General features: G+C 39.0%; 1 protein-coding gene across 1 annotated transcript in view; it reads left to right on the top strand.

Annotated features, from left to right (window-relative positions):
• CA8 (carbonic anhydrase 8) overlaps positions 1-22,143 on the top strand; it is a 51,603-nt gene extending 29,460 nt beyond the window's left edge. The window contains exons 6-9 of the mRNA XM_065628575.1: positions 901-949; positions 3,583-3,695; positions 10,273-10,445; positions 21,676-22,143. Coding sequence (XP_065484647.1) covers positions 901-949; positions 3,583-3,695; positions 10,273-10,407 — 297 coding nt within the window. The 3' untranslated portion in view covers positions 10,408-10,445; positions 21,676-22,143. The remainder of the gene's footprint in view (positions 1-900; positions 950-3,582; positions 3,696-10,272; positions 10,446-21,675) is intronic.
• The last annotated feature ends 2,301 nt before the right edge of the window (positions 22,144-24,444 follow it).

The raw sequence follows: 24,444 nt of genomic DNA, 5'->3' as shown, positions 1-24,444 counted from the left end.
AGCACTAAGGAGATATGAGTGCTCTCCAGAATGTTGATACTATCTTAAATGACCTTGGGCAAGTTACTTCCATCTCTCTGCTTCATGGTCTCTGTCTGTGACATAGAAATAATCATACTTACCTCTGATTTCAGAGGATTTTGAAATGTATTAATGAGACATTCTGTATTGGTCTGGAGAGATTAGCCATGCACTTAAGTGGATGCTGAAGTGTAGAAAAATTAGAAGCTATTATTAGAAGGGAACTGAAAATCTGCATTTAGTCAAATAATATATGTTAAACTTCAGGCATGATGCTTAATATTATAAACTCATTTTTTATGAAGGTGTCAGAGAAAACAATAGTGTATGAAACTCTGTAGTTTTATTACTGAAAGGACAGCCAAGTAGAGGAGAGTCATGAAAGGTCTTGTCATTGTGAGCCTGTTATACAAATGACTTTCAGAAGGTCAGCATCAAACATAGTTTTGGCACACATAAAATTTTATTGCATTAAATATGTGGAACCAGCTTTATTTATTAAGTGTTATCCATGTCAGTCAAGGAAAAGCTCACTTTGGCCCTTGTTTTTTAATCTAATTTTGTATGGAGCCCCTGAATTTAATGTAGAGAATTTCAAGGCTGGGACCTAGAAGGAGCCCAGGTACTAAAGGCAGAAAGTTAACAAGTTGCTGAGATAATCTTAGAAGTAAAATATAAAATAGAATTAAAAAAAAGAGGTGTCTGTGTAGCTGCAAGGACAAATGCAATGATGATTAAATAGGGGCTATTAATGACGTTGCTTTGCCACAGGAACTCAAGGTTTAATGTTATAAGAAGACACAGTGTGTTTTACCTCTCAATTCAACATCATTCTAATAAGAAACTAGAGATGAGATTGATCTGTATTCATTTTTTCAGGGAAAGTCCAAAACAATACCCTGTTTTAATCCCAACTCTTTATTGCCAGGTAGGTGCCTTTGCTTCCTTTTGTGTGGGTGGATTACTAGCTGATTGCAGAGGCTGAGACAATCTTGGTCTAAAGCATAGCCTAATTGCAAGCCTAAGAGCGTGTCCCTTAAGGCAGTAATGCATTTTGCACCTAGTGCTGCTAAGAGGGATAGAGATGAAGTGCCTTTGGAATTTAGGATGAATCTGCACCTTCATGTTATGAATGGGATGTGATGCTGTAGTCCCTGCACTGCTGGCAATGCTGCATCTATTAATAGCTTTCTTGAGAATTTATCATCCCACCTAGAGGGGGAGCTCTGTGTCCTCCTTTCTCTACTTCAGCATACAATAGGAAGTGTAAGGTTACCTGCTTACCAAGGTAGCTTTTTGGCAGCATCAAAAGACAAGCCATAATGCAATGACAGTTGTATTGCATACAATGAGTAGTGACAATGGGAGGCAAATTCAAGTTAATATAGCTAAAAATTAAAGAGTAACAGAAAGAAGCAACCAGTTTCTCTACCTCGTCTTGAAAAAAAATAACACTTTAAAAAAAAAGTGTTTCTATGAGGCAAATGTTTCAGCAAGGAATCCTTCTGAGCTGAATTCCATGGCAAGATCTTTAATTTTCCAAATTATCTAGGTCTGCATTAAACTCTATTAATTATATTGAAAGAATATTGTTTACGTTGCAAAGTCAAGTGCTCAGCAATTAGGAATTGCAGGAATTAAGGCTGCCTGTGCCCTTTCATGCATATACATTATAAAAAATATTTTCGATTGTGTGACCTTAAGTTATTTTTTACAGGACCCCTGCCTTGCTGTTCCTGTTTGATGCTGATCAAGTCACCTAAACCAAAATTTTCATAAATCATGTCTAACTATGTGTTCCTCATTTTCTAGGTGCCCGACTTGAGATCATGGGGTCTGATTTGCAGAAGTGCTGAGTGCTAACACCTCCAGCTGAAGTCAATGGGAGCAGTGCTCTGACTGCATTAAGTGCTATAGAAAGTTAACTACTCTGAGAAATCAGGTTCTAAGCATCTCATATTGAACACCTCAGATGAATAGATGCATTTGACCTTAACTCCTCCGTGCCTCAGTTCCCCAGCTTTAAAGTGTGGGGGTAATCTGTCCTTCCTCACCAAGCTGGGGTGTTGGAAGGATAAATTAATTCATGTTTGTGAAGCACTCAGACACTGAAGAAATGAGTGCATTAGAAATATGAAAAATGAGAAAACGTGGTCTTTCTAACAAGCAGGATTTGAATAGCATGGGAAAAAGAAGACCAAGGACCGCATTTCTTACTGAGAAATCCAAGTGTTATTAGATGCTTTTCAGAAGAAAATCATCCATCTTTGCAAGTAAATGATGAAAGATTCTCTAGAAAAGACATACGTGATCATATAATGAGACAGTGTCACAATGCATGCACAGGATGGGCTGAATTAATTCTTGCAGTTCTTAACTTTTGAGTGTTTGATAATGCAACTTGCTTTCAATGGATTTGCTGTGTAACTCCCTGAGAAGGAAAATTACACCAACAAACCAAAATCCATTCACTGGCAATCACAGGGTTCACTACCAAGACTTAATTGTACTGATATTCCTCTGAGCTAGTAGTGAAATGGCAGTAACAGCTTAGGTCAACCAAGCAAGTTTATTCCTTTCCAGTCTCCCATTCTGTCCTGGTCAAGCTAGTCACAACCTTCCTCTTAGCTGTCCGTGCCATGATTAACCACCCTTTGCCTCTCGTTCCTCTCTAGGTTTGTTTCTTGTTCCCTCTTTTACAACCAGGCAGTTTCCTCTCTGTACTCCTTTAGCTGTGTCAGGGAGTCATTTGTGAGTATGGCCTCCAGCAAAGGGCAGCCCTGTGTAGTCTCACTTATGAAGTGTGGTGTGACTGGAATCTTTGAGGAACTAAAATTAAAATAGTTAAAATGAAACTTGTACATAGAGGTAAACTCTGCTTGGACAAACAATTGCATGTTTTCTTGAGAGGCAACTGTTTATTCTAACAGTTATTCTATTTATACACCTATCAATAAGTTTGTAAACTTTATTCTTAAATAAACCTTGATTTTTTCCCCCTGTGAAATTCAACTCACTTTTCCAAACCTAGGAGGCACTAGTGGATCTCAAAAAATATGTCACAAGAATTGCAAACTGAAAAGTTTGGCTTGAGCTGTTTTCACTGATTTTTATAAAAAATTAAATAAATTCGTCCTTGAGACAAATACTAAATGTAGAAGTCAGTTAAAATTTCGTGACCGCAGCCTCTCTGCATTCAAAATGGGATATCTCTTGGAGCTTTTGACACAGAGTTCTTTCCCACTATATTATTACATCTATTTGCTGTGTTAGTTTAAGGAGTTGTGCACGTGTTATTTTTCCTATCTATAAAGTGGCATTTTCATCTTTTAAGTACTTATCTGCAGGGGGTAATTACTGTAATATAATGACCACAAACTCATGTACATTCACATGAGAAAGTAGTGGACAAAATTTGGCAGGTTATCAATTCACACCTTAGCTGACTGCCTACTAACTTCACCATATGAGCAAGCCCATGGCTATCATAAGCTGTCATAATTGAAAGGCATAATTACCTTCCTTAATGTCATTAAAATTCCACATTTCTTTTAATTTCAGATCCTCTTCTGCGTGACTACTGGGTGTATGAGGGCTCTCTGACCATTCCACCCTGCAGTGAAGGTGTCACCTGGATATTATTTCGTTATCCTCTGACTGTGTCCCAAGTGCAGGTAACAGCTACGCTTAAAGTGACCTTGGAATATGGTTATGAGCTAAAGGTTATAGCGTGCAAATACATATATCAGGACATATATCTGTTCCTCTTGAAGATCCCATTAGATCAGTACATGGCTTTTCAAATAAAGGTTAAGCCTTTTGAGTCACTGAAAGCAATGCAAAGGTCAGAGATGAAAACCCTTGTTACCATTTATCATCTGCATTTAAAATAATTCTTTATTTAAGTGAAAGAAAAAGAAAGAACTAAGTCAATGGGCAAAAGAAGTTCAGTTCTTTGTAATTGTAAGCTTTCAAATATCACTGCTTTTTGATGTTAAAGGAACTAAAAAGCACAGGAGGACACTATGTCCTGGAGAATGAAAAATATTAACATAGTACAGGCTAGCTATATTGCATTGAACTATATTTAACACTTACCTTGCTCTTTTTAAATTCTGTTTTATAATAAATGTCAAATGGAAACTACGTATTTAAATTTGATTTCACACGTATGTATTCTAAAGGGGTTTTTTTAAATTATATCTGACAGTCATGTGAACCTTTCTATAGAAAATATTTGAAATCTCTCTACAAATAAGCCCAGTAAAACCAGTGAAAACTCTTGATGAATATTTTCCCACAGTCTGTGAATCCCGGCTGGAGGAATGTGGGTTTAATTTAAGTGAAGCTATCTGGAATCCCTGAAGCTGAATGCATTAATTTTCATTGCCTGTTCTGAAGCATGTGCAAACAGAAGGGAAAAAAGTGTAAAAGGTGATAATTTAGATTTAAATTATTTCAGTTTTAATAACCTGAAATTTTGCTAGGAATCCCAGCACAATATTTAAAAAAAATTAACTGTCTGAAATTGGCAGTGTTTCTTTTCATATGAAGAACAAATTCTTATCATAGGATAATAGCAATAGCTCCCAATAAGCTTATCGGTATGGTAGCTGCAAGTTCTATGTGTCTCATCATGAATCTGGTATTTATTTGCTTATGAAAGGATAAGTCTTGTGGCCGCTTACTACTGAGTAAATGGAAATGGAACTCCGTTGGCATTATTAGATTCGGAATAACTTTTAAAGACAGAATGCATTTTGTAACTTGGCAGCTAGTTGTCCAGATATGATATGGATAAATAAGAGGACTTGATCAGAAGTGTAAAGACCATAGCGATTACACTGAGATATTGTATGATATTTTATTTCATGCTAGTTGCAGATTTTGTAGTCCCTATTCCATTTTAATCCAGTCAATGCATGGAGGATGGCACAGTTCAAGCCATCCATGTGGTGGGAGACAGCGAGGGCGTGAAAGGAAGGGGAATTAAACAGAGAGGTGCAACTGTAGTTAATAGTATTATGTACTCATTTACCACAAGAAAACAAGATATTGGAATGTAATGTGAAGGGAATAAGTCTCCAGAAGACAATATTGTGCCTACGAAAAAAAGTGGCCCATAGTGCCTGGGTAAAAGAGCATGATTCATAACGATGGCTGCCTTGGGGTGAGGGATAGCTGGTTTCTGTTGCTGCATTACTTTGACTGGTATAAACCAATCCAACAAGAACATTGCAGTGATGAAGGGCACACAAGTCACGGAGGGGCTTTTTTTCCTGCCACTGACACAGTATGTGGGTGAGACGTGGCACCAGAGCAGGGAGAGATTGGACCGGATTTATGCCAAGATGATCCACAATACTTTGTACTTGTAGATCAGCATCAATTAGAAGAAAAACCCTCACTGGTAGCTATGAATGCAGCAGCATTAAAGTTAAGGCTGTGCAGAAAAAAACTTATTAAGCACATGAAGGACTTTGGCCAAGGTGGGATAAAATTTTTACTTGTATCAGATACTGCTTTCAGATGTCAAATGATAATAAATATGGGGACAAGTAAGTGAGAGATGGTGATTCTGGGATTCTAAAGTCAAAAGGGACTGAGGGTTCTCCAGGATGCCTAAAACAAGATTTTGGGGGTGCCAGAATATTTTGTTGTAGCGTAGACATCCAAGATTTTAACTTGTAATTAGCATTTTGCCTGCAATTAAGTATCGGGTCTCTTTTGTGCATGTGAGCATTAGTGCCTATGAGGGATTCCATTTAAGGGGAGATTAGAAATGCAAGGGGTTTTGTCTGTGGAAAATAAGAGGATGTAATATAGCATATACCATTCTGAATCATCCATGGAAGGCTGGTAAAGGCATTTAATTTTATTAAGCTTGCTTGTAGTATTAAAGCATAGATTTCAGTGCAAATGCATTTCTAATGGATTTAAATACATTATTTTTACATGTGTCATTAACTCGTAGAACTTTCTTATGTGGGATACTAATGAACATAGCTTATGAAACTTCAAGTGATTTCTATAAATACTAGTAGCATCTGTGGTTGTCGCCAGTAAGAGACAAATTCTAGGCTTTCTATTTTCATTTTTCAGTCCATAAAATAACAAACTTTGGAGTGTCAATAACAAGTAACATTAAAGAAGAACACAGTCTGATATGGAAGGCGTTTTATTACCTTCCTCTGATGAAGCTAGCTAATATATTGGATCTAAGATACTTATTCACGTTCTCATTTTCTGTAATTAACATAGCAGTATTGATTAGCTTAACAAACTGTGGGTCATAAGGGGAAAAAATGAATAAAATTGCAATTCTGGTTCATAGTCACACATTTATTTTCACATTTGCTTATTTTGAAATAATGCAGAAGGAACTAGAGGGTGTTTCAAAAAGATGGACCACATTTGAAATCACTGTATCTCTGCAACCATGAACCACCCACGAATGAAACTTACAGTCCGTACAGCAGGTGGAGGGAACATAGAGCCTTTATAAAAAGGTTACTAAAACATGATAACTCATTAAACCACCTGTAAATTTTTGTGTAATTGTAACATGTTGGGTCCATCTTTTTGACTTGACATAGGCATAATGGGCTGACCATTGCAAAGTAGAGAATCTTCTTCTGTTTCTCTCGAAGGCATTTGTAGACAGTAAAGTTCAACTCATTAGTTGATTTTCTACTGATCTAGGTCAATGTTAAGTGAAAAGAGATTCATCTCCTTATTGCACCTCACTTCAGCAGCTGGGATCTGAGTGTGTTGGTTATATGAGTAGCAAAAGAGCAAGCCAGGACTGTAGCGTCAGGATGTGCTTTGCTGGAGTCATTTTCTTTGACATGAGGCTTCACTTCCACCAAAGAGCCGTTTTTTTCATGGGTCCTTCTGTGAGGTCTGGATAAAGTGTGCAGCTGGCTCTTCTCCCCTGGAGAATAAGGACTTTGCAAATCTGCTTCTTGGAGTTCTATTACTGACCTAATTGGAAAGGTGCTTATCTGGAAAGCTGTACCCTGCAGTGCTCTTTTTGCATATTCCTGCCATATTTTGTGTTTTTTATCATTCTCACTTTTCTTGTGTTGAAATATCCAGCCCAGAAGGAACTGTGTTGACTGCTTTTGTGAGACACCTCGCCCATGCATGTACGCTGCTGAATTGCAATGGGAGAAAATAGAAAACTCCCTCCTATTAGGCCAGTAAAGAGCGGGAAATAATGGAAAAGACTTGCTTGTGCTTCTCTCTGCTAATTTTTTTTAAAAATTGGACATACATGAATAATGTGCTTTGTGATTCACTGAAATACAGATGAAGTGCATGGTCTGAGCCACTCAGAGTAGGGATTTTAAACGATGATGCAGCGCGGAGCTGTTGTTCTGAGGTACTCATTGTCAGAGTTAACTGGTTTTGTACTGAACAGCGAGGTCTCTGGTCCTTTTGTCCAACTCATTCACAATCGAGACCTCCTAAAGGACAGAAATAGTAACTAGCATACAGAGCTGGAATTGTGCAAAATTTATGTAGTTTGTGAAATGAAGCCACTGAGAAGTTCATGGTATTCTGTTCACTGGGAAGCAGGTCTGTGGCCTGGGAAGGTATCATGGAGGCACGTGAAATTTTCAAGCAGAAGGATAATGCTTCTATCCCTCATATAGAAGAAACCTTTGTATAGAAAACATGCAAATTCTTTGTTTTGTGTGTTCTGTTATTCAGCAAATATTTAAGTGAAAAAGAAGAATGCAGTATTCAGGATCTGAATACAGGGAAGTGGTAAATGCACTCTCACAAAGTTCTACAAAATATAAACTAAATGCTTTTACTTCATAGAAATGTGACTGTTAACATTGTGGATTTACCTCTTCATTGTTTGGAATTTGATCCTGAATTTCGATGTGAACAGGCCTAGGTCATCCTTACTGTCTTCTGAGCATGAGAAAAGCTTTTATAAATGGCTGTTCCCGTGGAAAGTGGGTGAATATCCAAGGGTGCTTAGCAGTTTGCCTCTAAAGTATCTATTCCTTGGCAGTCCTACAGGGTGTACTTCACAGCTCTGACTTGTAAGGGGTTGGGAGGTGATGATAAGTGCTCTATATGAGATGAAGAAGGATGAATGGGGCACACATATTGCCTAATCGTGTGGAAATTTAATGGGGGAAGTAGTGTCAGCACAGTTAGTATCTTTTTCTGACAGAAGCACTTCTCAAGGGTGAGGCAGAGCACCATGTGTATAGAGGATCAGTGTCACAGGGGTCTGAACCATGATGTGAAGGACTGAACGAGGAGGCTGATGATCTCAGGAGCAATTTCCCCTTGGAGTAGGGCTGCATTTCTTGACTTCATTGAAGACTAAAGAGCAGGCATGGGGATCGGGTCAGTCCTACTTTCCTGACTGGAAGCTGCTTTCTCCTGGAGAAATATTTCACTATGGGGACTGAGGCGGAGCATTTGTAGTTACAGCAGGAAACAGCTCTCAGACGCCAGCTTTGCAGACAGTCTGCTCTTCCCTCTCCTTCATCTGTGCTTGTTTGAAGTCTCTCATTCTCAGAAGATCAAACAAAAGCCACATTTTTGTAAAGAGCTCCTTCCTAAACTACAATTATCTCAGACTTTCCAGAGTTGATTCAGATGGTAAAAGACAGTATCTTTACAAAACCCATTCAGCAATTTACCAGCACTTGACTCCTGAAGACTTTTTCAATTTCTAGCCTGTAGTGGGTTTGTTTTCAGTTTGCTTTAAATAAACATAAAAAACCCCCAACCTTCCAAAATAAGGATCTGCCTCTAAAAGCACATTCAAGGAGCTTTACAGTTTGTTCTGCTTTTATCTTTTGAGTCTAAGCTGTTGCCTTATATCTCAGCTGCAGGAAGCTGAGTGTTGATTTCTAAGCACACTGGTTTTTAGGAAGACCTGAACTAGTTAGCCTCTAAATCAAGTAAATCAGTCTGGATCAATTCTGCTGTAGAGCAGAAAACAATGAAGGCAGTTGTCTTCCAGGTTGCAGTAAGAAAGTGTTCTCTGCAGGCAATATGAGAATAAAAATACCATTACCTGCTGTTTAGTACCTAATTTCTTTTAATTGTGGAATCACACTTCCATTCTCCCAGTAATCCTTCATAGGATGTTTTTCATGGAGAAATTCACTCTCTGTAATTTCTTACATGATAAAATGATTAAATACTTCAGGCTCCACTTCGCTTTCTGTGTAGCTTCAGCTTCCAGTGACAGCTGAGCTGGATAGAGAGGCATCCCAGGGCCAGTACAAGAGCAGAGGCTCAGGCCAGGGAAGCCTCTCAGCCTTCAGGCAGATTTGCTGTATCCAGCTAAGAGAGTTTGCCAATATGCCACAGGAAAAACAATCACAATTTTGTTAGTAGTTTAACTACTTATTTAGAATACCAGGCTCTTAAAGATGGCACTGTTGAACAATAAGGTCTATGTTACTGAGCTACACATTGATTTTCTTAGTTTTTTATCACACGGAGCTTGATGCTGATATGCTGATACCAGGGATGGAGATGGAAGCTGCTCACATTCTTCCCTACAACAGATTAGGTTTAGAAAAATCTAAAAGGAGTCTATAAACCAGAAATATTTTCAATTTGGACCAATTGAAATGTTTTATGTTGATTTTTGACCGTATTTGATTTTCTGAGTATACTCAGCACCCACATCTACAGAAATTTTGGAGTGGTATTTTGTTTTGATTGGACAAACCACATTTTCCATATAAGATGTCAATGGACTTCTTCTAAAGCTGAGAGTCTTTTCAGAATTCTCCTGACTTAGAAAATAGTTTTTATTTAATTGAAGCAAGAATTTTAGGCAATAAATAAATCACTGGAAGAAATTCAAAACAATTTATAGTCGACTAAATTATTCCTGAAATGCACTTCTTTGATGAAGTCCAGAATGATTACTCTCATGTCACAACTGTGAAATTGATTCATAGGATGTAATCTACAATGGCTAAGAAGGTTATAGATCCCAAAAGAAGTTACGCAAAAGAAAGGGTGTTTACCAAACCATGTGCATGAAAATTCTTATTTTTCTCTACATGTTAAATGTTTTGACAGTGCTGACAACTATTTAAAAATGTTATTAATGATGTTTATTGACCTTAGTATATGGTGCCTGAAGACTCCAATTTTCAAAGCTGCAGAAGTGGCTGGGCGGGGCTTATTTTGATCATTAATCCCATAGTGAAGCATGTGTCTCAGCTTCTTCATGTCTGTTTTTCTGCCTTTCAGATAGAGGAATTTCGTAGGCTGAGGACCCATGTTAAAGGTGCAGAACTTTTAGAGGGCTGTGATGGAATCCTAGGAGATAACTTCAGACCAACTCAGCCACTTAGCGATAGAGTCATCAGAGCTGCATTTCAGTAGCAGAAGAGGAAAAACAAGAGAAATAAATCTTTATTCAGGTAAGTAGAAGCTTAGTGGAAAAATCAAAACATTTAAATAATTTTTCATAGGGGAGATTTAGCTAAAGGAGGAAATGCACTGAGTTCATTTCAGCTGATGTTATGATATATTGTCACAATCTAAATTTTTACACTGTACTGTTTTATTTTATCCTCTGGTATAATAGGTTGGTTACTATTTGTTCTTTAGTGGCTGGAATAGTTTGGTTACTATTACGTTCTTTAGTGGTTGGAATATAATATGTGATTTAGTTCATTAAAATGTTTGTATTGATTTCAGTAGGCAGTGGATCACGCAGTTAGATCACAGTTACTTCTTATAACTTCAAATTTCTACCACTGCAGTGAGCAACAGCACAGCATGCTTAGGTTATGTGACAGATTCCCCCACGAAGTGAGGTTCACTGTTTGATTTCGTACCATGTTTTTAGAAGACCAGTCACAGGTGAATCTTTCTTCTGTTATCTTTTGAAAACCACAGTAGTAGCTCTGGAAGGACACCTTTCATTCTCAAAGGAGGCCCTTTTTTTTGGATCCCTTCTCCCTGCTTCACAATGCTGCTCTTTCCCAATCAGATCAAATCTTGGGCAAAATGAGTGCAGATACAAGAGGAAACTAATTAACTTCTGTCATGGTTAATTTTAAGTATTTCATTCATTGAAGTAGTTGCTACTTCTCAGTGGTGTTTTCAGCCTTAATTGGCTCAGAGAGCAAGAATTTAAGGATGATGTTGTATTCAGTGCCCGATAGTTATTCCTAAACCTCATTATACTTAGTCAGTCAATGTTTTACTATAGTGAAAAACATAGTAATGAGATTCTTAGAGAGTTAAAGAAAATTTGCTACCAAGACAACTAGTTACCTTGAAAGCAGTGAGACAAGACATCAACATTCATGGCTGATTTTGTAATGAAGTGGCCTTACCTTGATACACATAGTAAGACACCTAATGTGTGAAGTCTTCAAGAAAAGAACAAATCTGTTCACTTGCTTTCTTTAATAAGTCCTGCTACTTTTTAACATTGCAAAATTTTTCATCTACCATCCTACAACAAACTTTATTTAAATAATAAAAACATTGGGTACTCTCCATTACCCTATTTTGCTGGTAGGATCCATTATATAAAAGCATCAGTTTCTCAATCTGCACATTTCTTCAAAGTCATATGCTCACAAGAGAACCAATCCATCCAGAGTTTCACCTGGAAGCATGCTGCTGAAAGGTTTTTGATATACACTTTTGGGTAAGGACCTTTATTTGTACTTTAAATTTCTCCCTTGTCTATGTTAACGATGGAACTCCTTAGTTCACGTCAGGCTCTGTTGTGGAGTTAAGCCTCTTCAGAGCATGCTCTGGGTCTGGCCCTCAACTTTGTATGAAGTTAACAAATGATCAGGCAGCAGATAACCCCTAAAAGAGATTAATAATTCAATGCTTCCAAAAATTGATCCATTAAAACCAAGGGGGAAGATTATCGTTCCTCCTGCATGTGACAGAAATTATTAAATGGGCTGAGACAGTGGCCAACAATTTCATGGTCTTTCCATACAGCATAAGCATTCAATATACATCTAAACATTTCTAAAGTAAGGGTTTATTTGTATTTTATAACCTTATTTAATATCTGCATTCCAGAATTTAATCTAAGAAAGTGAAACATTAGTCCCTGTATTAATATTGTTTTCTCATTCCCATATTTAATTTTGGACACATCCCTAAGCCCAATTCTCAATTACATGGTTCTCTGCAGTCACCAAATGTCGTCACTTTAATCTTGAAATGGATGATTCAAATTCATCCCGGCTTCTGCATAAAAATTACTTGGGAAAATCATAGCAATATTAAAGTACAGTTTTTCTCAGAGGGTGAATAATGCTCTCAGGCCAGTGCAGGTAATTCAAGTTTGTAACAGTGAAATTACTTGACATGCTGAGTTTGATTTTTAAGCATGAAAGAGTTTCCTTTACAGTGCTGGAATTGAAATGTAAAAATTTCCCTTTTGCTTTCATGTTTGAAATTTTATTACATTTGTCAATACTTAAAAGTTTTGTTTTAAATAATAAGATTTATCTTGGCCATGCTTCACAAAATAATCTGCAGTTTTAATTCCCAAATGATAGAATTTTTAATGTAAAATGATAGTCCTCACTGTAAGGCTATGCTAATTGTGGACTCTCAAGCACTGAGAAAGAACTGTGACTCCTGGCTTTGTGTAGCCCACAGAAGAAATGGCACTTGGCTCTCTACACCTGATTGAGTTATTTATCAGAAATTCATTTGGCCAGGTCTTCTTTTTAGTTTTGGATGCATCAGTCCAAATAGCACTGAACCAATCAAGGGTTCACAATATGTCCTTGGTATTGGGTTTATCTCTGGGGAGCTGGAAACTAGATATATGAAGCGTGAAAAGAAATCATGTGGCTTTGATTACCTTTCTTCTATGCAAAAATGGAGAAAGAGAAGAAAACAGTCCTGCCTATTCGTAGTGATTTTTTCAGAGTTCTCTCCAGGAGGAAGATGTTGAGGAGCAGGAGATGCTCACACAGACCTCAGACATCCTCAGAAAAGACACTTGTCCTAATTCATGGGAATGGGTAATGGTCCTTAAACTGGGACTGCTGATATGGGCTGTATATTTCTGTGAAGACTCAGTAGCAGATGTGGAGGTAATAGTTTGCAGGGTGGCATCTGCATAGTGATCCAAGAGGGAGCATGTCTTCCTTTCAAAGAGGAGATTACCTTTTATTCTAAAGGTCTGGCATGTCTTGAATATTACAATTACAAATACACTGGTGGACTTCTTTTCTGACATGATGTCCCTCTGCCAAGGCTGCTGGAACTCCTGTCAATAGAGTTTTCAATATTTTCTTTTATTCCAAGCCAGTGTGGTACAGCCACTTGAAGAACCTTGAGGAACATTAGTTTTCCATAGCCTCATCATTCTGTTTGGGAAAGAAGAAGACAAATATTTCCAGAAGTGTTCAATAGACAAGAGTAGAAAGAGGTTGCTTGAAAGGTCTAATTCGTTTTGATGGAATCAAAATGCAGGCTCTATGCATGCTGTGCTCAAAATCTTCAGAACATCTGCTCTTCAGCATTGGTTTAAACTGTGATGGAACTGAACCCTTTGTAGCTCATGATCAAGTGGCTTATGTTGATCTTTGATGAAATTTATGGTAATTTGTTGAATCGAAAGCAGAGATGACACAAATGTGATATATCATGGTGTGTAATCTCAGGTAAAGAACTGATTTTTTTTTTTTTTTAATGTTCCTCTATTGTGGGAAAGCCTGGGTCTGAAAATAGTGCCCTCTGGTTCTAGAACAAAGTTTGACCGGGCTCTAGAGGGAGCCTTCAGGAGGATGAAACAGGTAGAACTTTGTAGCTTCACTGCTCTCTTTAATGCAGTGGGATTTGTAATAAGTTTGTTGCTACCTAGTTGGCCTCTTTTGGCTCTGATTTTTCTGCTAAAAATGCATCTGTCTCCTTTAGCCCGGGGTTAATGCAACTTTAAAGTCTCTTGTATGGGTGGTTTTGAAATATATCCCTTATAGAACAGTCTTTACATCCTTTTTCTCCTGCAGTTGCCAAAGTTTTCACTTATGTTTCCCTCCAAAAAGCTATTATTTTTCTCATTTCTAACCTCTTTAAATCATATCCAGTAGTGACAGAATAAGTCAGGTGTTAAGGAATTTGGAGGGAAAGCTCAGTACAGATTTGCTTTCAGACATGCAACGTGCAAAAATTGAGTTCAGTTTTAGACAGTGAAGAACAACAGAATCACATAATAGTTGTGGTTGAAAGGTGCCCCTCGAGACCTACTAGTCCAATCCTCTGCTCAAAGCAGCATTAACTACAGCAGGTTGTTCAGGGCCACAGGGTTTTGAATATTGTACGGATGAAGACTCCACCACCTCTTTGAGCAACCTGTACTGGTGTTTGACCACCCTTGGAGGGAAAAAGATTTTTCTTAATTTTAAATGAAATTTCCTGTATTTAAGTCTGTACACATTGCCTCTTCTCCTTTCACTGGATACCACTGAAGAGTCTGGCACCATCTTGTATTCGTGTTCTCATAAAGTATTTGTACACATTGATGAGATCCCTCTTGAAACACCTCTTCTTGAGGCTGAACAGTCCCAGCTCTCTCATCTTAATCATCTTTGTGGCCTGTTGCTGGACTCACTCCAGTGTGTCCATGTTTCTTTTGAATCAGGGAACCCAGAACTGGACCCGGTACTCCAAATGCTTCATCATTGCTGAATAGAAGTGAAGAATCATCTCCTTCTACCTGCTGGCAATGCTTTTCCTAGCGCAGCCCAGGAGGCTGTTGGCCTTCTTTGTTGTGTGGGTGCATTACTGACTCATGTTCAATTTGTTGTTTACAAGGGCTCCCAGATCCTTTTCTGAAGGAAAAAAGAGAAAGGATAACATTGTGACTTCCTCAGTGTTACCACAGATACTTCATACTTGACTCAGAGCCATTGCTATGGGCATCAGGCTATATCTTAATAATCTCAGGAGATGTTGGAAAAAGATTTGTAATTCTTATTGTTATGCAGCAAAGCTCACCCACGGAGAAAACAAATGCTACCACTCCTAGAAATCAAATAAGGAGAACCTTAACTCTTCTATTTTATTAAAGCCTAATATTTTGGCAATTTGAGTCCTGACTCACTATTTTTTAACATGTGAATTGTGAGTATTCCAGCAGGCTATTATATTTTGGGGCTTGCCACCTTACCTAATGTGTAAGTTCTTTTCCAGTGGCACAGAAGACAGCATTATTTGTGGTTTCCAATGGATTTTTACCCTCTCTTTAATCCTTGTTGCTTCATATCTAACTGATTTGATAGATATCCCTTTCTCCTCTGTTATATCAATGGAACAGCTTTATCTCTGAATGAGCAAGGTGTCTGATATCAAACACCTGAGTATCAACTTGAATTGATAGTGATACTGAATTCAGTATGACATGCCTCCATGTCTTCATCCCTTTATAAATCAGGGTGTATAAGCATGATTCCATGCATAGGGTAATTAAATGGCATTGCTCCTATTTACTATGAGGAGGTCAGATAAGTGCCTGGTACAGAAGTCATTGAAATCAATGAAATTATTTTAATAGAAGGCAGTAAGACCTAGTTCTAAAAAATAACTAGCTAAAATAATATTGTAAGAATATTATCTTTTGAAAGTGATAAACTTTCATTTCCTTTCCACTAAGCATAATTAATAAACTAAAGAATTTTATTTCCAGTGTCTTGTCTGAAAAGTGCACATCTCAGACACAATTTATTTTGTATCTGTGAATAAAGAATTGTCCTCCAATTGTGATGACGGCTTATACCTACTCCATCTGTCTATGTACATTACTCCAGTTCTCCTGAACATTTTTTTGAGACTGATTCAGAAACTCCTGAAAAAGCATCAGTTTATATATATACAAATGCATGTACACGTTCATACATACACATACATATTTGGTAGACTTCAGCTTGTAAGTAGCTCCAAGTTTATCCAATGTCCTGTAACTTAGGATAGCAGAAATTAATTTGGATTAAAAACCATTCTTAATATAATTACCATTTTCCCAGTCGTACATTCAAGATTAGAGGAAAACAAATAAATGACATCATTAAAATACCAAGCTTGTGCTAGGCCTGAGGAACAGGAAGGAGTAATTTAGGGTGAGAGGAACAGAGACTGATACTGCAGAGACTGTCTGCGTGATATTGAGAGCTCTGAGCAGAGAATCAGAAATTGGCACAGCATTAGTTTCACAGTGAGGAGAGAGGGCAATGTGGTGACTGTAGCTGGTGCATTTAGCGTGTGAACAGTGCAGATAACTTGCTTTTGAAGCTGCTGAGCTGCTTTTGTGGCACAGAACTACACTGCTCTTTCTGTAGGACATTGAACAGGGGATCCGTGTTGCCAGTGGGAATGAGCTGGTACTAAACAGGTAGTGGTGCCCTCTCCTCTGTCTGGCACTGCATATTGTATGGTAACTACATTATAGAATATGAAGGGAAATTAAAATACAGAGTAAGCTATGGAGCTGTGCCTTGCCTTTGAGAAACAGAGGGAAGAGTAGCAGGATGCTCTGGTCTGTATTTCTTTGCCTAAGCAGATCTCAGTGAACTTTGCATTTCAGTGGAGGTTTTACTTTACCAGTCAATGTATACCTTTATTCTCAGTTTACTAGTAGCCTTTGTAGTTCACAAAGAAGTTTCTCTGCTGACGTTCCAGTACTTGGGGATTTTATGCTTTCCTGTTGCGTAGATCCAGAGCCAGAGTGAGCTTTCAGCAGCCATCATTAGGCTACTATGACCATTCTTCTCTTCTTCCTGGTTTAAAAAAAACAACACAAAAAACCAAAAACCAACACAAAGATTATCAACACTAGTTCTTTAGAAATACAAACATCAATTTCCTAGATTTGATAAAATACTAGTATTTATGCTGCTTCTCAGCAAGTGATTTTTCATCAGTCATTGTTTGTCTCCATGAGTTTAGGTTTTGTGCTTAAAAGGTGCTTGGCTTAATTGTTAGGTTTCAGTCTTTGAAAGAAACTGAGCTTTGTGTTATCAACAAAGCTGACTATTGTTCTCCTGTTTTTAAGAGCTCATGTATAGTGCCCAGCACTCTGCTGCCACTTCAGAGTACTTGAGAATGTGCTCACCTTTGAGTGTGAGACTATAGGACAGAGGGCCAAATGCCTTTGGCTTTTGACCCACACACCATAATCAGAGACCTACTGGAAACACACCAAAACTTTTGGAGCGTTCAGGGGACCAAGAGCTTCAGGAATGGCTGAAAGATGGTGCGTTTTCAGGTTGCTTCCCACTACTTCATTGTAATGGGAGGGGGGTGCGCACTGAGATTTTAGGCTACCCCTGTGATGTCAGTCTGACTTGTTTTCCCTCTGCTGAGGATTCAAATTCGTGAGCAGCAAAACACTTACGTTGCTTATGTGACATATCTCTGACACAGGAGCCACAATTTAGGCCTATGGTAGACCAGGCAAACAAGAGTTGGTTGGCTGGTTGCTGGTTTCGTAGGGATTTACGCTATGTCCTGGCCAGAGCATCAGTATAGGGAGTGATCAAGGCCTAAATGAGGAAGAAAACCATTTTGAGTTGTATTTATTTGTAGAATGAGTACCACATTGGAATTGCCCGTGTTCAGTCCTTTACTCAGCTCTTCTAGAAAGAGACAAATATTGGTGGAGGAATGGAAAACAGTTGGAATTCCTTAGCATGTAAAGAAGAAGCCAAGAAGAAATAAAATACTGTGATTCCTTTTCAAGGCTAAAAAAATCATAAGATAGCTGAGGAATCAGACCCTGCTTATGCTTCAAATAAGATACTTCATGATGACAAGGGCTCCCAAATTTCTTCACTTGTGACTCTCTATTGGCATCACACATTCTTTGCTATCCACAATGCATTGTTAATCATCAGCCTTTTTATTTAAAGCATTCTGAGAGTGTAATTTCCAGCTGCTTACTAGAAACCATGTACGATTTGTACACTGCTATGTGGGATGTGATGATGTGGCTGGGAGTGCCCGTCATAAAAACCACCCTCAGAGCACATTTATTGGCAATTTCAACACAAAAGCTGGAGCCCGAATGCAAACTGAAGCTCCACCATGTTATTTTCATTTGAGGGGAACATGCTCCACATTAGTGCTGAAGCAAAATGGTCAGAAGCTTAAATCGTCTTTGATAAAACTACACCTGTTTTTTAAAACATAGAGACTCTAGATTAGTACATGTAAAATATAGTAGTGTAACAGCTCTCAAATGTCAAGGACATTATTACTCCATTGGAACTGAGGATCCGGGTAGTTACAGAATTTGTTATTCTAATTATTTCCTATGGATGAAAACAATGCAGTGAAAGTATGCAAACAAACTCTTGCTAAGCAGACAGCAATGGTTTGAAAATAAATAGCAAACCAAACCAACAAAGTTATTTGGGTTACTGAAAACATTTTTTGCAATCGATAATTGTCACTCAAGGAAGAGAATACCAGCAGTGACAGTTCGCAGCTTTATATGACTAACACAACAGTTTATGATAGAGCAGGGCTACAAAGCAAAACCTGCTGTAATTTTTAAAAGATGTTTCTGCATCCCAGAGCTCAAGAGAAACAAAGGTAAACTCTAGTTTGGTGTTGTTAAATGCACACAGAAATAGATGTAGATTCAATAAATTGTGACCTTTTAATGGAAGGAATGTGAAGTGCTTCAGGAAAGATAAGGATTCATAAGGTAGTCAGGTTTGTTTTTTTTTTTTTTTCTGAGAGACTATGAATCCATGCCTGACCATACTTTGAGGTGCTGTTTTGGGAAAAGTATCAGATAAGGGTGATGTGTAGTCAGTGTGAAAGTGGTTTTGCCACCCATGTCCTTTGATTTTTTTAAGCTCTTAAACTTTTTGGTTTAACCTGCTGTTAAGGAAAAGGAGGCAAGATGCTTCTACAAGGGAAAAAACAGAGACATTATGTGAGACAATAATGATAAGGAACATGGTAAGACAAAAGAAGTGGTGGAAAAGCTCCTCAGAAAGCAAATTGACTACTTTTAAGCAGCGGAACAGTTTTTGATCTCGTATAGTGATTTTGACCTAAGGCTGCTGCGGTGGGACATCTTAGAGTATTTCCTTCCTATCAGAGGGAAAAGCAGGTTATCATGGCCATCCTATTTCATTTGCACTTTCTCAACACTTTTGCAAGACTTTGAAAAATAATCCTTTTTACTGAAGATTTCTTATATCTTCTCTTTTAAATGTATTCTGTCTATTACTATGGGAACATTGGGACTTTAGGTTCTTAAAATTATACCAGCTTGGGCCTATCTTTGCTCCTGCCACTGCTCCTTGTTTCTGAGATAAAGTTACAGTCTTGCATTTATCCCAGCTTTGTACAAGGAAATTTATTCTCTGTGAGGAATCTAAGTATATAAATATATATACGCACACCATATATATTTTTTATATATATGAAAAATTATTATATGAAGGAATTAGAAAGAAATATTCTTGGAAGCATAATGGGTTTTTTACATTCTGATGACAATTTCTGAATTTTGATTGACCTTGTTAATATTTCTTTTTTTCTTTTTAAACCATGGGTATTGAAATAATAGCTGTCACATTTCCCAGGTATTTACACATTATGGCACTGATCCTGAAAGCGTTTCTTTGAGGATGGTTGTCTGATCTGTAGAAGTCTCCACCAGAAGCAGTGAGGCTCTATTTAATATATGTAGGACTCAACTCAAGCAAAGGAGATTTCAGAGGCAGAAATACAATCCATAAACAAGCAAGGCATCTAGGCAATTTTCTGATTATAATACACATGCACATTTGTACAATTGTAACTCAAATATTACATTTCCGAAACTTTTCAGAAGACTAAGAGAAGCAGGCATATTAGTATCTACATAGATCTTTAGCCTAAATAGTGTGTTACTTGACTACGTATATTATGGAACAGTGCTATTAATTTAACATGGTAGAAAAATTACTCTTAAACAAGAATAAAGGGTAAACATGAATAACGACACTACCAATAAATACAATCAGTCTTTTGCCAGACAATACATTAAAAATTTCTGTAACAAACACAACTGAAATCTTCAGACTGGCTCATAATTAGGCTCCTTTCCAAAAGTAATCCATTAATAGAATAGCTGCCCAAATCCCAGTTCAACTTAATTTCACTGACTTTGATTTTTGGACCAAAAGCATTAAACTCGAACTAGTGAAAAACATACAAAATGTGCATTCAATTAAGGAGTAATTAGATACTCAGTCACCCTTACATCACACTAGGGATTATCCAAGAAAGAAGAGAGATACTACTCACTGCAGTGTATAAAACAGTTTTGTTAATTAGTTCAGTGCTAATTGAGATTGAGAAAGTGTCATTGTGTCACAGCATTAGCTTGCCTACACAGAACCTTAAGAACACAAAGTTTATTGTTTCTTTGAGCTTACTTGGTCAGATTTTTCAGTCTAATTCCCTGATCCAGTATCTTCTGTCCATGCAAGAGGAACCTTTCTTTTCACTTAAGGTTGGGGGTTGGTCCCTGCACCCTCATATCAGCAGCCCTCAGAGAAACACACCAAGAGTTTGTTCCAGAGATGGAGAATAACTTATTCTTATTACCTGTTCTTTAACGTTACACCTTTATACCAAACTCTGGGTAGATAAACATGAACTGTAACTGTGGCTAAAACCAGCCACTCTGTGAAGGGCGTACAGCCTCCCTTAGAAGGTAGCTGGTAGAAAGTTCTTCAAGTTGACCATCAAATGGTCCTGCTGCCAGACACCATTACTTTTGGGGGTACTGGACAATAACCAGGAGGCACATGGAAATCATGGCACAGGTTGTTTCATGGGTAGATTGCTGAGTTCTTAACAGCGCTGCTGGTGACTGACAGCCTCTACACACCCTTCCTCTTTAAGAAGAAGAGTGGGAACTCTCTAGAAATGTGTTGACCCTGCAAGCAATTGTAGTCCCAGGTGACCATTTGCACCCAAGCACTAATGGATTTTTTGTCTGTACGTACTGAGCTACAGTTGGCACTAAAATAACCTCAGGAGCCTGAGGCAACCTGAGCAGCTGATTTCGTACGGTTGTGCTGAAGCATGTGAATACGTGTTAGCATGTGAATACGTGTTTGCATGAAACCAAGTATTGATTTATCTCTGCTGCTAATGAATATTACTGCCATTAGGAGGGACAAATTAGGTGATTGGTTTTTATCTCCTGAGCCCACCTGACTCCCATGAGAGCTGTGTACTCAGTACTTCACTTGGTAGGGCCCCTAAAATAGTACATGGTAAAAATTTCTCTGTGACAAGTGTATTTTGCTTTCTATAACAGTTTACCACCATGATCTCCAAATTAGCATCAATTACCTATTGATTCAGAAAGCCAATTGTAAAGCTTTGTTTCAACTTACTGCTGCATCTAATTAGTTGTTTTTATTGCCATTTCCTCCATTGCTAGTAAATCTTCCAGCGCTGGCTTTACCCTAAAAAAGAAGAATCAGGACCATTATGTCACTGAAGTACATATCCTGAAACTGCCCCCACCTGCTGTCATGAAACCCCTGCTTTTAGTTTTCCCTGTCTCCCTGGCTGGACATAAACAGTCTTTCAAACCCACTGCGGAGGAATTTCAGTAACATAATTGTTCCATTCTCTTTTCAGAGTGGGGGAGGACAATGCTCCCACAGTGCCCTCGGATGAGAAATGGAAACTTTTGAGGCTGCTGCTTCAGTTGAACCACAAAGCCTGTATTGTTCATCTTCGTCTAATTCAGCCTTGATAGACAGCTGTGACAGTTGGTCTGTCCACACGGTCCAGTGAAATTCTGGGAATGGGTCTGTACATTAAAGGAAGAAAACACATTAAATCTTCCACTTCACACTATTAACTATTTTAAAATGGTAATTATCATTGCTTATATCGTTTCTTTGCCATAGCATTCCATAGTGGTCTGTGATCTGAATAGTACGAATTTTAAGCTTGGTATGAATATTAATACGTACGAATACTCATTATTGTTTTGAATGCTAGATTTAATTTTTTCTGTATCATCTCTTGTGCTGTCAGTAACCATCTTTTCTGTAGAGGGCAGATGCATTCTATAAAGCTAATAAAAACATTGTTTGTTCACAGAGAGTATTCCACAAATTTAGAATTAGTTTTGGGGCAGAAAGGAGCACTTCTCTGCCAAACCTATGTACTTAATGTGGTTTATCTGAATAAAGCTGAATGACATTTGCATGACTAGGAAGTTTAGTGAAAAAAAGGACAATTTTGAAATAAGGAAAATTAACCAGTATAACAATAAACAGAATCATCTGGATTATTTTCTACTTGGCGAGCCATGGAACTTTGGAAAGAAATGTTTAATTCAGGCAGAAAATGATTGGCCTTTGTTCTCCTGTGGATTATGACAGTTTCATTTGTTCTGTACGTTGGTGAGGATGGTGGTCTGGGAACCTGCTCTGCATGTCCTGAGCTCACTGCACAGCATGGGGATTGCCACGCAGGGCCACAGTGACATATCTGATAGAACAGATAAGGGAACGGTAGTCCAAGCCAGCTAGTCAAGCTCATAGCTTCTGATTCCTGCAAAACACCAAGATCCGAAGGACAGAGTCAGTAATGTGATGGGCTATAGCTTTGGTCACCATAGCTGTTGGTGAGGCCCACTTTACTAGCATGAGGAAGGCAGGTTGATGCAGAGACCTGTGTGAATAGAAGAACACCAGAGGGACAGATGGCAAGCTCCAGGCCAGGGCACAATGGAGGTGCAATCTGGGGGTTCACAAAGGGGAGGTTACTCCCTTGGTGCAGATCTGTGAGTCATTGATCACAAAGTCATCACCAGGCCATGGTAAGTGCTGTGTCAGAGGACATGCCTAATCCACCTCGTCAAGGGCTGTGGGGAGAGCTGCTGCTGAATAATGAGTTCTCTGAGTCATTGATGTGTATATTAGGGACAGCAGAAACAACAGATTCATAGAATCACAGAGTACCAGGTTGGAAGGAACCACAAGGATCGGCTGGCCCAACCTTTCTTGGCAAAAGCACAGTCTAGACAAGATGGTCCAACACTCTGTCCAGCTGAATCTTAAAAGTGTCCAATGTTGGGGAATCCAACACTTTCCTGGGGAGATTATTCCAATGGCTGATTGTGACAAACCCACACACCACACGTGAGCTGGGTGAGGGGCAAGGGATACTGCTGAATACTCACTTATTCATAACTGTGTGTATTGCAGAAACATATTTCCTTTGGAGAGACACACAGTTTCCCATGACAGTATGTGTTGCAATAAATGGGTAGAAAATGTATAGCAAGCAGCCCACCATGAAGTCCTCTGTTTATTTTGGGCTTAACAGAGTAGCAATTGCCAAATTGCTCCTTGGGCCTATACAAACTTGTATTGCTTGCATTATGTTTAAGGAAGTCCCTCTCTACCTTCTGCCCAAATATAATGAAATACAACAGTATACAGACTGGGGAATGACAGGCTGAAGAGCAGCTCTGTGGAGAGGGAACTGGGGTTTCTGGTCAATGGCAAGTTGAACATGAGCCAGCAGTGTGCCCTGGAAGCCAAGAGGACCAACTGTGTCCTGGGTGCATCAAGCACAGCATGGCCAGCCGGGCAGGGAGGGGATTGTCCCGCTCTGCTCTGCACTGGTGCGGCCTCACCTGGAGCACTGGGTGCAGTTCTGGGCGCCACAGCATAAAAAGGATATAAAGCTACTGGAGAGTGTCCAGAAGAGGGCTACAAAGTTGGTGAAGGGTTTGGAGAGGAAGCCAAATGAGGAGTGGCTAAAGTCACTTGATTTGTTCAGCCTGGAGGAGACTGAGGCGAGACCTCATTGCGGTCTACGGCTTCCTCACAAGGGGAGGAGGAGGGGCAGGTGCTGATCTCTCTGGCAACCAACGATAGAGCCCAATGGAATGGCAGGAAGATGTGCCAGGGGAGGTTTAGTTTGGGCATCAGGAAAAGGTTCTTCACCCAGAGGGTGGTGGACACTGGAACAGGCTCCCCAGGGAGGTGTCACGGCCCCAAGCCTGACAGTGTTCAAGAAGAGACTGGACAATGTCCTCAGACACGTGGTGTGAACTGTGGGGTTGTCACATGCAGGGACAAGAGTTGAATGCGATGATCCTTGTGGGTCCCTTCCAACTCAGGACATTCTATGATTCTATGAACCCCATTACCTAGTCAAGGGATTCAAGATTTCAATGCTGGCCGAAACCACACTTTCCATCTGCAATGTCCCCAGCGCTTCTGTAATGTCCATGTAGCAGCTTTACTGGCTGCTGCCCCTCTACCTTCAGCGACGGTTCCTCAAGCAGTTGCAGCCAGAGCTCAACCCCGAGGAGCTGGTCACCAGAGCCCGGCGTCCTGCCAGCCCGTGTCTTGTCACAAGGCAGGGAGGACTGTCCACATG

The sequence above is a fragment of the Caloenas nicobarica genome, chromosome 2, assembly GCF_036013445.1.
Source record: "Caloenas nicobarica isolate bCalNic1 chromosome 2, bCalNic1.hap1, whole genome shotgun sequence".
Taxonomy (NCBI): Eukaryota; Metazoa; Chordata; class Aves; order Columbiformes; family Columbidae; genus Caloenas; species Caloenas nicobarica.
Note: the sequence above shows the minus strand (reverse complement) of the source record. Positions and strands in the feature narration are given on the sequence as shown.